The 15,049-nt window shown below is 33.0% G+C and overlaps 1 protein-coding gene across 1 annotated transcript in view; it reads right to left on the bottom strand.

Moving 5' to 3' along the window:
• Positions 1-1,130: 1,130 nt before the first annotated feature.
• LOC148271694 (organic cation transporter protein) overlaps positions 1,131-15,049 on the bottom strand; it is a gene marked incomplete at its 5' end in the record, with an annotated part of 47,918 nt that continues 33,999 nt past the window's right edge. The window contains 2 exons of the mRNA XM_088241045.1: positions 1,131-1,919; positions 14,023-14,198. Coding sequence (XP_088097171.1) covers positions 1,730-1,919; positions 14,023-14,198 — 366 coding nt within the window. The remainder of the gene's footprint in view (positions 1,920-14,022; positions 14,199-15,049) is intronic.

Below are 15,049 nucleotides of genomic sequence, written 5' to 3'. Positions count from 1 at the left end.
TTGATGTGTAGGAATTAGTAGTCGAAGAGTGTTGAAGCTCCTACTCCAGTTAAAGATTGACAGAAGACACGAGGTTGCTGTTTAACTCTTTAAGACTGTGGTAAATGATTCCTTTGCGCGCGGTGATGTAACATCGTGTTACCACAAGCAAAATACAGAATATTCTAAAGTTCAGACATTAAAAAAAACGCGGAGACATACTGTTTATTAATTTTTTTTCCATAATTTACAAAAATAAACATATAATTTAGCCCTGTAGCTCAATCACAAATAACTATCGACGTGCTTAAAAACATGCTAAGCAAATGCTTAAATGAGCGACCACAATGAACAACAATGAACATGCTTAAGTTATCGTCATAAGTCAACGCGTGTGTCCGTTTGTTTTTTGTTTTCCTCGTAAATAAATACATTTCATTGGCGAAAAATCAGCGTTTACTGTAAAAAATAATACAATATATTGCGTTTGTAAAATAATAATGAGTATCTAATACAAAAAAAGTGAAAATTAAATTACAATTACTATGGCGACTGGTTTGACATTTGGCTTACCAACCGCGGACTAAATGCAATGTAAAGCGTGATAAATAATTCATGAAAATAGCAGGTTTCGAATATTTTCCATATTTGCACCGGTGAAATTCAAATATGTGATTGGATTATACGTCGCGGAGCGAAAATATTTAATATTAAGTGTTCACGGATGTTCCATTGTGATCGCGAATGCGATAAACAGCCATGGTGAGAAATTGTTACCACGTCGCTTATTAGCACGTCGATAGTTATTTGTGTTATAGCAAAATAAATTAAATATCATAAATACGCCGGTTATCTCACACGCGTGCGCCCCTCATCATTGTCAATAACCGACTGAATCTGTTGCACACACAAACATCGGCCACAGAACAGCGTCTCTGTCTTCCATGTTATTACTTCTATATTTGTGCTCTGTGTTATACAGATTTATTGGGATTAACTTTTACAAACAAAAAAAAGATCTTTAAAAAATAGTCGGTTCATCAGAAAATATGTCATAGTTTATTAAGTAATAACATTATTTTGTTCATGCGTACTGCATTCATTTCTTAAATCAAATTTAATTTCAATGCAAATATTTTTATTACTGCTTCTTGTTTTACGTAAAAAGCATTTTATCACCCCGGCACCCTGTAAAGCATCCCTACATTTTGAAATGGTAAACCTATCCGCGACTAGCAGTTATGTAACGTATTCTGTAGATCCATTTTTCGACCACTTTTTCCAACAACCCCAGCGATATTTACGAAATAGTGCATGTCAGATTGGCTTCCAAAACTTCTAGAATTATCAGTTCATTTCCACAGACCATGAACATAATGCAGCCCAGAAGAAATAATCCAATGGCGTCAAATCACAGAATCGTGGAAGCCAATTTTAGCGAAAATTTCTAGAAATAATGCTATCGCCAAACTTATCACACAGTAAATTCACGGTTTTGCGAAGAGCCATATAACGTTTGATGAACTGAACACTGATTTTTAAAGTATTTTTTTACAATTTGTAACCGTTGTTCGAGTGTAAGGCGTTCTTACATTAATTTGAGTATTGTTGCAGGACACGAATGTAAAAACAACTGTCATCATTTGTTTGACAAGAGAATTAATACCAATCGAAAGTTCTATCACGTCTAAAAATACAGCTGTTCCTTATATATTATTCAATATAAACTTGGCGATTGTTTTCCTGTAAGTCAGTGATCGGTTTCCATGGATATCTGCCTCTGTCTGGTCGACAGTCGAATCGAGGCTCTGGATCCCGGTAGACCCATCAGGCCGGGCCTGCTGAAGGATCCTGACCCAATTGAAGTTATGGACGCTTGGGAAGTGATAGAAGCACGGCGTTGGTAAGTTGCTTGTGGTTCCTCCGCCTCTTTGTGCGCGCTGAAATTGAAATAAGCAAATTAAGACACTTTAAAATATTCGATTTATAAATATTCGTAACAAGTAAATAAATAAATGACGTATGATCTCATCATCTCTCTTCGTCCGCCTCCTCAAGAACATGAATATATGACAAGGGTAAGAGATAATATCATTGTCAATATTCCAAGGTCAAAGGTGCAAGGATTATTTATTTTCCAAACTGTTTACTATGCTTCCACATAAAATTGAATTTGATGACAAAAAATATTTTAAAAAAGAAATGAAAAAATTAGCCGAAGCATTTTTTAGGGTAAAAGAAAAAATATATATCGCGGGCATACAAGAAAAATTGACCAAGTGGCAAAATTAATCATGTGCAGGGGAGCCATTTTAGTGTTTTTATAGAGTTCAATTGCTTCTCAAAGATCAGATTTTTCAAGTAGGGTGGTAATTTTACATTATATGTGCGGTACTTTCAACTTCAATGTAAAGTATAAACATATTTTAAAAACATTATCACATTTATACAAAAAAATCAATTGAAAAACTAAGTCAATTTTACCTGTAAAATTTGAAAGATAATAATTTTTGTTTCGTTCATTGAGGGAGGTAGTATTTTATGTTATAACTATAAATTATGTTTTTGGGATTTTTTATTTTAATAATTCATTTTTTTATATTTATGGAAGTTAAATAAACACAGAAATACCAAAATAAATTAAAAATACCAAATAATTAAAAAGTGTTACGTAATAATCTAACGAATAAATTTTATTAAGCAACTTTTTTATCAAAAAAACGAATCTGTCAAATACAAAACGTATACTAACTTACTAACCACTGACTACTAAACTCTAATTAACTCTTCACCGGTGACATCTAACTACAAGTAAAATTGACTTACTGTTACTTGGTCAATTCTTTGGATATTAAATTTTCTTATAAAAGTGACTATGTGTGTTGGTCAGTTTTACTTGTCAAAAATCTGAGCTTCTATCAAATGGTCACATATTTTACAAATTAAATTATTTTCAGAGTGTCAGATCGACTTGGCGTTTTTACCAGTCAAGCATTATGCTAACACGATGTCAAAAAGTCAATAATCTCAATGAGGAACTTCAGCCCTACGGGAAATTGGATACAAACAATGTTTTCTTGCGCGGAGTAAAAATTAGAGCTTTAAATTGTACCTCAAAGTTTCTTGAAAATGTACGGAAAAAATAATAATGAACCTTTTAATAAAAACGCACTACTTTGAATGACGTCACTGGTTCACGTGAATCAACCTATGATCTGAGAGCTATGGAAGATTTCCGGTCTGCTTGTCGCTTCTGGACCAATGGGAAGAATGAATGAGAATAAGCGGAAATGAACCTCTGACGTTACACGCGGAGTTATTTCAGAAATACAAAACTTTAAAAAATCGTAGCGCTAATAATACGATTTAAAAAAATTTAAAAAAAAATTTTGACTTAGTTTAATAGTCTATTAACAAATAATAACATTTTAAAAAACCACTGAACTTCCTCACTTCGTCATTTTTGCAAATGGTCGCTTTTACTTGTATAACCACGATATTATAGAGTGACATGTGAACAAAGTAAGATTAATTTTAAATACAACAGTCTTTCTTAGAACAGTTGAATACTATTAAATATTTTTTTAACATAAAAGAAAACATTGAAAATCTCCATCTTAGAATGAGTCTCCATCTCAACTATATAAGATGGAGCCTTACATAACTAAAGGAAACTAAATATAAACATTTACATATTACAACAGATAAATAATATTTTAGAGTAGAGATATGGAATTTAGGCATTTACAGGATTTACGATTTATTAATTTATTTATTCATTCAAAATTACACTACTTAAAATATTAATGAACTTATTAAAGCTTTTTAGGCTGCGCCCGTGTTAAGCCATAATAATTAGCAAGAATAAAAAAAAAATTACATAATTTTTTTTATTATGATGCATAAAAAAATGATGTATAAATAATGGAGAATAAAACAATAAATAATATAGGTGCGAAGGTTTTCACGGTCACTGTTATCAATATTATGTATCTTTTTTGGGAGATACCGTGTATGTTGGATTTGATCCAACGTTTCACAGTTTTCCCTGAAGATGGCTCCTGCAATGGTAGCCGAAACGTTGGATCAAATCCAACATACACGGTATCACCCAAAAAAGATACATAATATTAATAAATAATATAATTCCAAATTAGATAACACAAAAAAATCAGGTTGAATGATTTAAATGGCCACTGTACAAACTGTATAACATCGACTATTCTGTAATTTACAAATTACAACAGAGACGGAGAAAATTTTAGAGAAGAAAATATGGAAGTCCAGGTATTGACAGGGCTTCTGACCTGTTGTTAGCTGGTTTAAGTGGCCGATTTACGCAATGTGTAACATTCACCATTTTGCCTGTGTTTGAACATCCATATTTCTTCAATTCTTCCATCTGTTCAATTTAGTGATGTTAAAGAGCTGAAACCTTTATTTTTGTGAAAAGATTCATCTGATCGAATTATTTCACATACTAGGCAAGGCCGGAAAACAATTTTCCAATTTTTAAACTTCTTCTTGGACCAGTTGGTTTTATTTCAATATTTTGAGTTTGTCCAAATCCTTGTAGACAAAAGTCTGGATCTCGATCAGATGAATCTCTTCACAACAATAGAGGTTTCAGCTCTTTGACATCACTTAAATCAATAGATATAAGAATTGAAAAAATATGGATGTTCAAACGTAGGCAAAACGGTGAACGTTACACAGTGTGTAAAGTGGCTACTTAAACCAGCCAACGACAGGTCATAAGTTTTGTTAATGCCTAGACTTTTATATTTCCTTCTCTAAAATATTCTACATCACTGTTGTAATTTGTTATTTTGTCATTGTTTGAGGATCCACACATTTCTTTAATTCTTATATCTGTTAAATTCTGTGAGTTAAAGGCTGTAGTCTGGTTAAACGAAAGGAAAATCAATAAATCATACGATTCTGCCATTTTAAATTGAATGTTTTTTTTATTATTGCGCAATAATAAAAAAACATAAATTAAATAAATACAATATTTTTTAAAGGTATTTCTGTTTAAAAATAAACAAGTTCTATGTAACGAAAATATAATTACTTTTAGACCGGCAGATTACGCCATTTCAAATTTAGACTAAACTTAGGTTTTCTGGGATCTCAATAAAGACTAAGTATTGAAAAAAAATTAAATGTAATACTTTAAGGATTAATTATTGATTCTAAATTTAGCTGGGGTGTTTATATTGATGGAATCTGTGACAGATTAAGGTACTGGCTTAAGGTGATTTATGAAATTAAAAGCATACTACCTTTCAAAACGTTAAGATACATATAAACTTCGCTCATTGAATCCATTATATCTTACGGAGTGCGTGTCTAGGCCTGGGGTCTCACCTTCCAGTCTCATCTGAGTAAAATTTATGATATTCAGGTGAGACTGTTGAGGGGGATTGTACCGGATAGCAAAATCCGTGAGGCGAAACATATGGGCGAAAGTGTATATTTAAAATTCTGTAATGTCCTGCCGGTAAAACAATTTTGTGACTACAAATTGATTGTAGATCACTTTGTTGATACGGAATATAAAAAAAGAGTTTCCCACACTCACAACACTAGATTAAAAACTAAGGTCTGTTCCCCGAATTACAAATTACTTCGGAGGGCGAACATTAAATTGCGTTGTTCCAAGATTGTTCAATGATCTCCCACAAACAATCATTAACACGAAAAATCTTCAAATGTAAAAAAAAGAACTGAAGAAATATCTTCTAGATACTTTATAGTGCCTGTTTATAAATAAATCTGTAAAATACAAATAAAATAAATGTAATATAAACCTGTCATAAAAAAATGTTTCCCACTGAAAAGTCTTTTGACTTAGTGGGTAACAAATTATTTTATGTATTTTTTATTTATAAAATAAACGCTGCTCTGCAGCACTGAAAATGAATTAAAATGATAATAAATAGAACACGAAAGTGGCCGAAGCAATTTTTTTTTTTTTATTTTAAAAAGAAATACAAGCATTTTAAATGACATACATTTTTCTGGCATTTTCTTTTATTTCTAGGTAAAATTATGCTTCGGAAATATTAAAAAAAAAAAAAAAAGAAATATTTTAGTTGAAATCTTTTTTTATGGAATTGTATTATCTTTTTTTTTTAAAAAAGAAGATAATTCTGGTTGTAATATTCAATTACAACATCTAATGTACGTTTTTATGACCTTCATACCGGCCCTAAACGAAAACGAAAAGTGCAGATCTGAAGGACATAAAAACGTAAATAAGATATTGTTATAAATTAATATTTATTTATTTATTTATTTATTTATTTATTCACACTCTTTATCAAAATACAATTCCATATTCACTTTGCCCAGCTAACAAGGGTACATACCGCGTTCCAAGCTAGGCAATTACATTTTAATATATTATAATACTTAACAAATTAATATAGAGCACAGACAAACAAAATATAAACTTATTCGGATACACATTTTGATTCATATACATACAGACATACACATATATACACACATGTATATATAAATATACACATATATACACATGTACATACACACACACGTACATACACCCATGCGCATACACAATACATACATTCATAAAAACATAGACAATTTATTTATGCGAAACTTCATGGTTGTCATCTATAAATATATATTACAACCAGAATTATCTTCTTTTAAAAAAAAAAGATAATACGATTCTATAAACAAAGGTTTCAACTAAAGTATTTCGATACTTTTTTTTAAAAAGTATTATCGAAGGCATAATTTTATGTAGAAATAAAGGAAAATGTCACAAAAATGTATGTGATTTAAAATGCTTTTATTTCTTTTCAAAAACAAAAAAAAATAGATTTTGCTTCAGCCACTTTCATGTTCAATTCATTATCTTTAAATTATTTAAAAAAGTTTCGTTCAATACTTAGTCTTTATCGAGATCCCAGATACCTAAGTTTAGCCTAAATTTGAAATGGCGTAATCTGCCGGTCTAAAAGTAATTATATTTTAGTTACATAAAACTTTTTAGTATATTTTTTTACATAAATACCTTTGAAAAATAAAGTTTTTATTTTATTTATGTCTTTTTATTATCTTATTATTGCGCGATTTAAAAGAAACATTAGTTTTAAAATAGCAAAATCGTATGGTTTCCTAATTTTGCGTTCGTTTTACCAGACTACAGCATTAAAGGGCTGACACCCTTATTTATGCGGGTTTGGTAATGATCAGAACTATAAATTAAATATTGCAATACAAAACCACTTTTAAAACTAATAATTACAGTTTTCAACAATGTTTGATTATGTCCAAATGCTTGCAGACTGGCTGGATTTCCTCCTAGGGAGTGGTTCATATTTAAATTTATTTCAACAGAGAGGGAAAACAATTTTTAGAAGGCCACTTAAACCAGCCAATGACAGGTCATACGCCCTGTAAATGCCTATACTTCCATATTCCCTTCTCAAAAATGTTTTCCCTCTCTGTTGAAATAAATTTAAATATGAACAACTCACTAAGGAGGAAATCCAGCCAGTCTGCAAGCATTTGGACATAATCAAACATTGTTGAATTACTACTTGGTAAAAGAAGAAGTATCAAAATTGGAAAATTGTTTTCAGGCGTTGCCTAGTAGGTGATTTGGTTCAGCCGGATGAATCTCACCCACGTGATAAACGTTTCAGCTCTTTTACTTCACAAAAGTCAACAGATGGAAGAGTTGAGGAAATGTGGATGTTCAAACATGGGCAGAATGGTGAATGTTACACAGTGTGTAAAGTGGCCACTTAAACCAGCCAATGGCAGATCATAAGCCCTGTAAATGCCTAGAATTCCATATTCCCTTCTCAAAAATGTTTTCCTTCCGTTGGAATAAATTTAAATTACAGTATTAACCAACTTCTACGTATTAGATATTTAATTTAAATTTACCACTTGTCCAATTTCAAAATGTTTCCACTGTATTTTTAATTTTCTCTCCGTCATATGTAATATTATTATACAATCACAAAATTTATTCAATGTCAGTAAATGTCATTCCTGACGTTCAGTTGTCCTGAAACCGATGGCATCATTTAAAATTTCAGTGGTGTTAACAAAATCAGTCCCTAAGAATTCAAGTGGTGTAGTCAGAGTCAGTTAATGTCAGTCCTGAAGATCTTGAAGATTCTGAAACCAGTGACATAATCTAATAATTCCGTGGTGTAAGCAAAGCCAGTAAATATCGATCCCGAAAAATTCTGTGATATAATCAAAGTAATGACAGCCTTGAAGATTAGACAGCGGAGAGACTATCACTCCCTCTCACTTCTGTTCAATGTACTTCATATTCCTAACGCTCCTTAATACCTGTGTGAAAAATTTCAACGCTTATCAGTTCATGGTTTACCTCTTCGTTCTAATTCTCAAGGCACTCTCTTCCTTGAGAATTAGAACGAATCCACAATTCCTCTTTCTTCTCTAACTCATACAGTGTCCATGCGAATCGACTGTGGAGTCATCTCCTATTCACCATCAGAGATGTTACTACATTATCTCAGTTTAAATCACGTCTGAAGAAACATCTCCTTTCTCTTCCTTAATCTCTCCTCCTTTCCTCTTTCCTCTTTTTTCCTTTTCCCATTGAGTAATAGTTTTGATTTAAGGTAATTTATAAACAAATACGTTTATTTCTATTTTTATATATCTACAGTTTTTAAATCTTTTTTTTGTTGAATATGTTCTGTAACTTGAATTATAAAAATGAAACTTTTATTTTATTGGTTGGTTGGAAGAAATTGCCATTTGGCAATAAGCCCGCCAATGTACAAATAACATTATGTACAAAAAGTTAAATAAATAAATAAGATGAGTAGCCCTAAAAAACTGTGATATCATTTAAAATTTCCGTGGGGTAAACAATTTTAGTAATTTTTCTGTCCTGAAACTAGTGACGTAATTAAATAGTGTAAATCAAGTCAGTAAATTAATTTTGGCTCCAAAAAAATAAACTCAATAAATGTGTGTCTTGGGTCTACAAGGGCCAAAGTCGGAAAAGTCGGAAAGTTTGTAGAAGGTTGATGTCAATTAAAAAATAGACATATTTAAAAATGTTGTGTTTAAAAAATAAAAAAAATTCAAACACCTCCAACAGTTTATTATGACGTCATAAAATATCTGTTAAATTACTCTGCCGTAATGTTGGCATTTACGACATTGGTCCTTTTAGACCAGTGATTCCCAAAGTGGTCCATATCGACCCCCAGGGGTCTATGACAACCTGCAAGGGGTCTACGTCAACGAAAAAAAAAATGGGGGTCCATGAAATGAAAATGGGGGTCCACGAAAGTGGATCTCAACATACACTGATAGTATTTCTGTACTTCTGGCTCCAAAAAAACATACCCGTTACTTATACTGTATTATGCAGGTCTACCAATGAACAAAATGACTCGCCTACAATCTGTATTGAATGCTGCAGCGAGACTTATTTTCGGAATCTCTAAGTTCAGTCATATCACTCCACTACTTCGGGAACTACACTGGCTACGTTTTCCACAGAGGGTCGAATACAAACTCTGTTGGCTTATGTATAAGTCACTGCACAACTCGGCTCCGGAATATCTAAGGGAACTATGCATTCCAGATGAACTAGCTGACAGGCGTCTCACGCTTAGATCAGCTACGTCTACGGCGAGAGGAAAAGTTATTATACCTCTACGCAAACAGCGCACTAAATTTGGTGAACGCGCATTTGCGGTCGCAGGCCCTATGGCATGGAATGCTCTCCCAGCAGAGGTGCGAGGCTGTGAAAGTGAAGTGATGTTTCGGAAAAAACTTAATACCCACTTGTTCTCTAAATCATTTGAATTAATCCGTAGCACGTGACAACAAAATAAATTATTTTAATTAAATTACAAATTTAAAAGCTTCAATTAAATTAACTTAACAATAGAATCACCATGTAAAGCGCCCTTGAGGTATTTTATTACGAAAATGGCGCTATATAAGTTATCCATAATTAATTAATTAATTATGGAATATAGCGAGCAAATTTTAAATTTCCTTTCCATCGTCATACCTAGTGGAAAGGGGGTTCAGCGCTGTTACCAATCTCCTAACGAAAAAAAGAAACAGACTGGGCATCATTGGCCGAGGAGATTAAAGATTAAACCTGACAAAATTGACGCCAAATGTTGATAATTTATTATTAAAACTTCAGGTTCATCCTTCCCACTAAAAACATTTACTTATTGCCTAGTTTATTTGACGTTACGTTTATTTTATATAACAGATAATAGAAAATGAAATAATACGGACCAAAATGGACACCAAGTCGTTGGAACAATAGGCATAATCCCCCAGTCTACACACGTGCGTTTCCAGAAATTCTCCAGCAGCCTAGTGGACCACATGGTGACGATATCTACCTACTGTCTACAAAAGATTCTCTTCGAACATCTATCTCCCTTTGTTAACCATGGAGTTGATACAGTGCTTTTTTTATTTAGTTTTTATTGCTTAGTTCTTGGCATGAACACTTGACAAACTTACTACTATGCTCTATTTTTTATAAATTTATTGATATCATTCTAACTTTGCTAGAATTCCACTCGTCCATGCGCTTTGTAGCTGCACGATGATTGGTTATCTAGCTTTCATATACCAACTTAAAAATACCTAAATTTTATAAATGGGGTCTAGAATTCCAATCGTCTATGCGCTTAGTAGCTGCAAGACGTGTTGTAATCTTACTCATTTTTATTATTCATATTATTTTTATTTATTTTTAGTATCATTAATACACTTAATTTATTTGTCAATTTTTAAAATGTGTAAATGGGAGCTAAATTTCTAACTGTCTATGCGCTCTGTAGCTGCAAGACGTCCTGTAATCTAGCTCCTATCTGTTATAATTTTTTATTGATCTTAATTGAAAACGAGGAACTAGAATCCCAACCGTCCATGCGCTCTGTAGCTGCAAGACGTACTGGGATATTTATTAATTGTACAGCGCCCTTGAGGTGATTTTCACAAAAATGGCGCTATATAAATTATCCAACAAAATATTGTTTTGAGTAGTTTTAATTTAAATTCAATTGATAAATGTATAAAACTGAACATTTTTTTTAACTTTAAGTTTTTAACACAAAACTTCACTACAGTTAGAAATTTATGAAAAATCAATATCAGGTAAGTACCAAAAACAGAAAAACATGGCAAGGGGTCTACGACACAAAAAAGTTTGGGAACCTCTGTTTAAGACCCGAATTCCCGTAAAATACCGCGGTAATTTTACCGCCTTGCATCTCTAGACACGGTATGCAAGTAGATTAATTAGTTCCGGGGAATCAAATTTATTATTTACAGTTTTGTAAAGCAGAATCTGATCGAAGATATCTTTTCTGTGTGTTGATGAATCAAGGTTATGAAATTTTAACGAAGCTAGGTATTTAATTTGGAAAATACAAACGAAATTTGTATGAATATATATATATATATATATTAATCCGAGTCATTTTTAAAAAAAACATTTCGTTATCCAAGTGACTTGCTCTTCAAAGAATTCAGAGTACTGAATATTATTCAACAGTATATATTGAGAACGGTAGTGGTTACACACATAAAGAGAGACATTTACCCGAGCGTCAACCACAACCATAATACAAGATACTCTAATAGGGATCTGATACTAAGTGAAGGGGTCAACACTGTTCTGGCATCGAGACAACACTATAACGTAGGCAAAAAGGTCCATAACCTTTTGCCAGAATCGTGGAAAGACGGGAGTGTTGTCAAGTTACGGAAGGTGTTGACCTCGCTCTTTCATGACATTGGTCGTAGGGAGTCAGAAAAGTTGATGCATGCCACGGATTGGAGAACCTTACTGGATGTCAAAAATTAAATGTAAAAAATAAGGAATAATTTAAAAAAATATATATTTATAGATGACAACCATGAAGTTTCGCATAAATAAATTGTCTATGTTTTTATGAATGTATGTATGTGTATGCGCATGGGTTTATGTACGTGTGTGTGTATGTACATGTGTATATATGTGTATATTTATATATATGTGTACACACATATGTGTATGTCTGTATGTACATGAATCAAAATGTGTATCCGAATAAGTTTATATTTTGTTTGTCTGTGCTCTATATTAATTTGTTAACTATTATAATATATTAAAATGTAATTGCCTAGCTTGGAACGGGGTATGTACCCTTGTTAGCTGGGCAAAGTGAACATGGAATTGTATTTTGATAAAGAGTGTGAATAAATAAATAAATAAATAAATATATATACATGATCCCGTAACTTCGAATCGACATTCGAATATTTGAATTGATTCTTTAGAAATGAAATCGTTCCGGAGTTCCCATCCCCTTCTCACTCACACAAATACAATTCTACTGACTATGCGATGTCGCATAGATACGCGCTGCACATGTAAAATGGGCCTATCGAAGCTGTGTTGTCCTGAAGCCGGTGACATAATTGAGTAATTCACTGGTGTAAAGAAAGTCAGTAAATGTCAGCACTGAAGACGGAGTCGGTAAATGTCATTCCCGAAGAATTCAGCGGTGTAATCAAAGTCAGTTGATGTCAGTCCTGAAGACAGATTGACCTTAAACGTACCAGTAATGTTATTAAATTGTTTTAAGCTAGGGTGTCCTAGGACAGCGGCGACCGTATTTTAACGGCCGTAGTGAACGGTGATGCGGTGGACAGCCGTAGTAACGGTGACTATCTTGGAAAACGGTGTTATCAATGAGGAAGTTAAGTGTTTTTTTTAAATTTTTTTGTTTGTTAATAGACTGTTAAACTAAGTCAATTTTTTTTTTTAAATTTTTATATATTGTATTATCGGCGCTACGATTTTTCAAAGTTTTGTATTTCTGAAAGAACTCCGCGTGTAACGTCAGAGGTTCATTTCCGCTTATTCTCATTCAGTTCTTCCCATTGGTCCAGAAGCGACAAGCAGACCGGAAATCTTCCATAGCTCTCAGATCACAGGTTGATTCACATGAACCAGTGACGTCATTTAAAGTAGTGCGTTTTTATCAAAATATTTTTTATTATTTTTTCTGTACATTTTCAAGAAACTTTGCCGTACAATTTAATGCTCTAATTTTTACCCCGCGTAAGAAAACATTTTTTGTATCCAATTTCCCGTAGGGCTGAAGTTCCTCATACCGTTTAACACCGTTTTCTTAGGAAACCGCTCTCTAGTCATCGTTGTGTCGGCTGTCCACCGCATCACCGTTCTCTATGGCCGTTAAGATACGGGCACCGCTTTCCTGAAAACCCTCGCTTAAACAAAGTATTAAAAGCGATATGTTTTAAATAAATACCTACTATCTACGTTTTTTCTCAATGTTAAAAATACTCCAAAAATATTAAATTCATATACCTTTAAGTGTTCAATTCGTACATAAAATTATTATTCTTCTAAAATCCATAAATGCTCAGTTCACATCTTCGGCATAAGATACATATTTTATTGGTAATTTTGTAATCAAAAAGGATAATTTCTACTAGGAGAAACTTATAAACTGTATTGAATAGTTTTCATTCATTTATTGATATTGTCTTCTCCCGATTTCTCTTCTCCCGTTATATCGTTTGTCTTTCTGCATACAAAATACAATAAATTAATTTTAAAAATTGAATCAAAATCAACCAATCTTTAATGAACGTGGATATATTAATAAACCTAAGAACTCCAATTTTCTTTTAAAAAATAACCATATAAAGGCGTATCATCAAGGCAAGTTCATTGAAATAAAAGTTGAATAAAATATGCAATTTTATAGACACAAATTTTAACGTGACAACTAACAACACTCACCGGCTAAATGCCGAATCAAATTAAAAGTCACAAGTCACGCGGCCTAATCGCGAGCCATAAGATGCACCCGAGTACAGCCGAACGTAATCCGATACATCCCGACCGCAGGTTTCGGCCGGTCTCTGCAAGAGACCTCAACTTGTTTTTTTTTCGATGAAGTCGGCTCTCAATCAACGTCGCTGTGATTGACTGTACTTAGTGGTACTTACTTCCCCCCCCAACATGGAGTCTCCCAGAACTTTTGATCCTTGCCGAAGTCCTCTCCATCTTGCATCGTCTGCGGCAGGACCTTATCCACAGTTTCGGGGAGGAATAGGCACATGAGCCCACCAAAGATTCCAATCACTCCTAGGATCAGAAGTGGCAGGGACTTGTGAACTGTCACCTAAAAAAGCAAATTGCCAAAGTCATGGAAATAATACGCGGTAAAGGTTAAATCGCACCACAGCATCGCTGCATGTCAGCGGCGCTGCGACACAAAATTTTGTGTGGAGTGCCGCGCAGTGTAGCGCAGTGTAGCGCAGCTATAGTACGATTTGTTTTATACAAAACCGTGAAAGTTATATTTCGTGTTTCAGTGCTCGCAATTCCGCTCTAGTGTGGTTTGACCATAACTCGACAGTTTTGTCCTTAAATAATATAAAGTAGGTAATAAAATCTGTACCTCAAAGCTGAAAGGCTGGAAGTCACATTTTTTTAATAATTCAGTTATGAACGTCATTTTGTTCATATATATTTAGATTATATTAATGCTAAAAACATTGGAGTCCTCCGGTATACCACTACTGAAATAGCTTGTTCTACTGTAGTGTACTAAGTACTACTGTAGTCCAGTAATATTACTCGGCTTGTATTAAAGCAGTGGATACCGAATCAATTATACATTTTTATACCTCTGATCTTGTCATAACCAACCATTATGTCATTTCTTTTGCGTTAATTTCACTATTTTACATACTGTTTACTTTCAATTACTGTTTTATTGCTATTAATATCATGTCATTTAATTTATATTTACCTGTTATTATCATAAAGAATAAATATTTTAATATTATTTAAAATACTTAACTTTAATATCAATACATAGATGACGCTCCAACTCGCTTGTGGATGGTTTCTCGATTCGGTAACATATATACAAAAATCAAAAATGTTACCTGTGTGGATATTCGCTAATAAGCGGAATGGGGAATGTTGTAGTACCTACTTAAAGTGGCCACTTAACCCAGCCAATGA

The sequence above is a fragment of the Micrasema longulum genome, unplaced genomic scaffold (assembly GCF_059751315.1).
Source record: "Micrasema longulum isolate JH-2025_06_02 unplaced genomic scaffold, ASM5975131v1 h1tg002722l, whole genome shotgun sequence".
Taxonomy (NCBI): domain Eukaryota; kingdom Metazoa; phylum Arthropoda; class Insecta; order Trichoptera; family Brachycentridae; genus Micrasema; species Micrasema longulum.
This window is presented reverse-complemented; position numbering and strand designations above follow the sequence as displayed.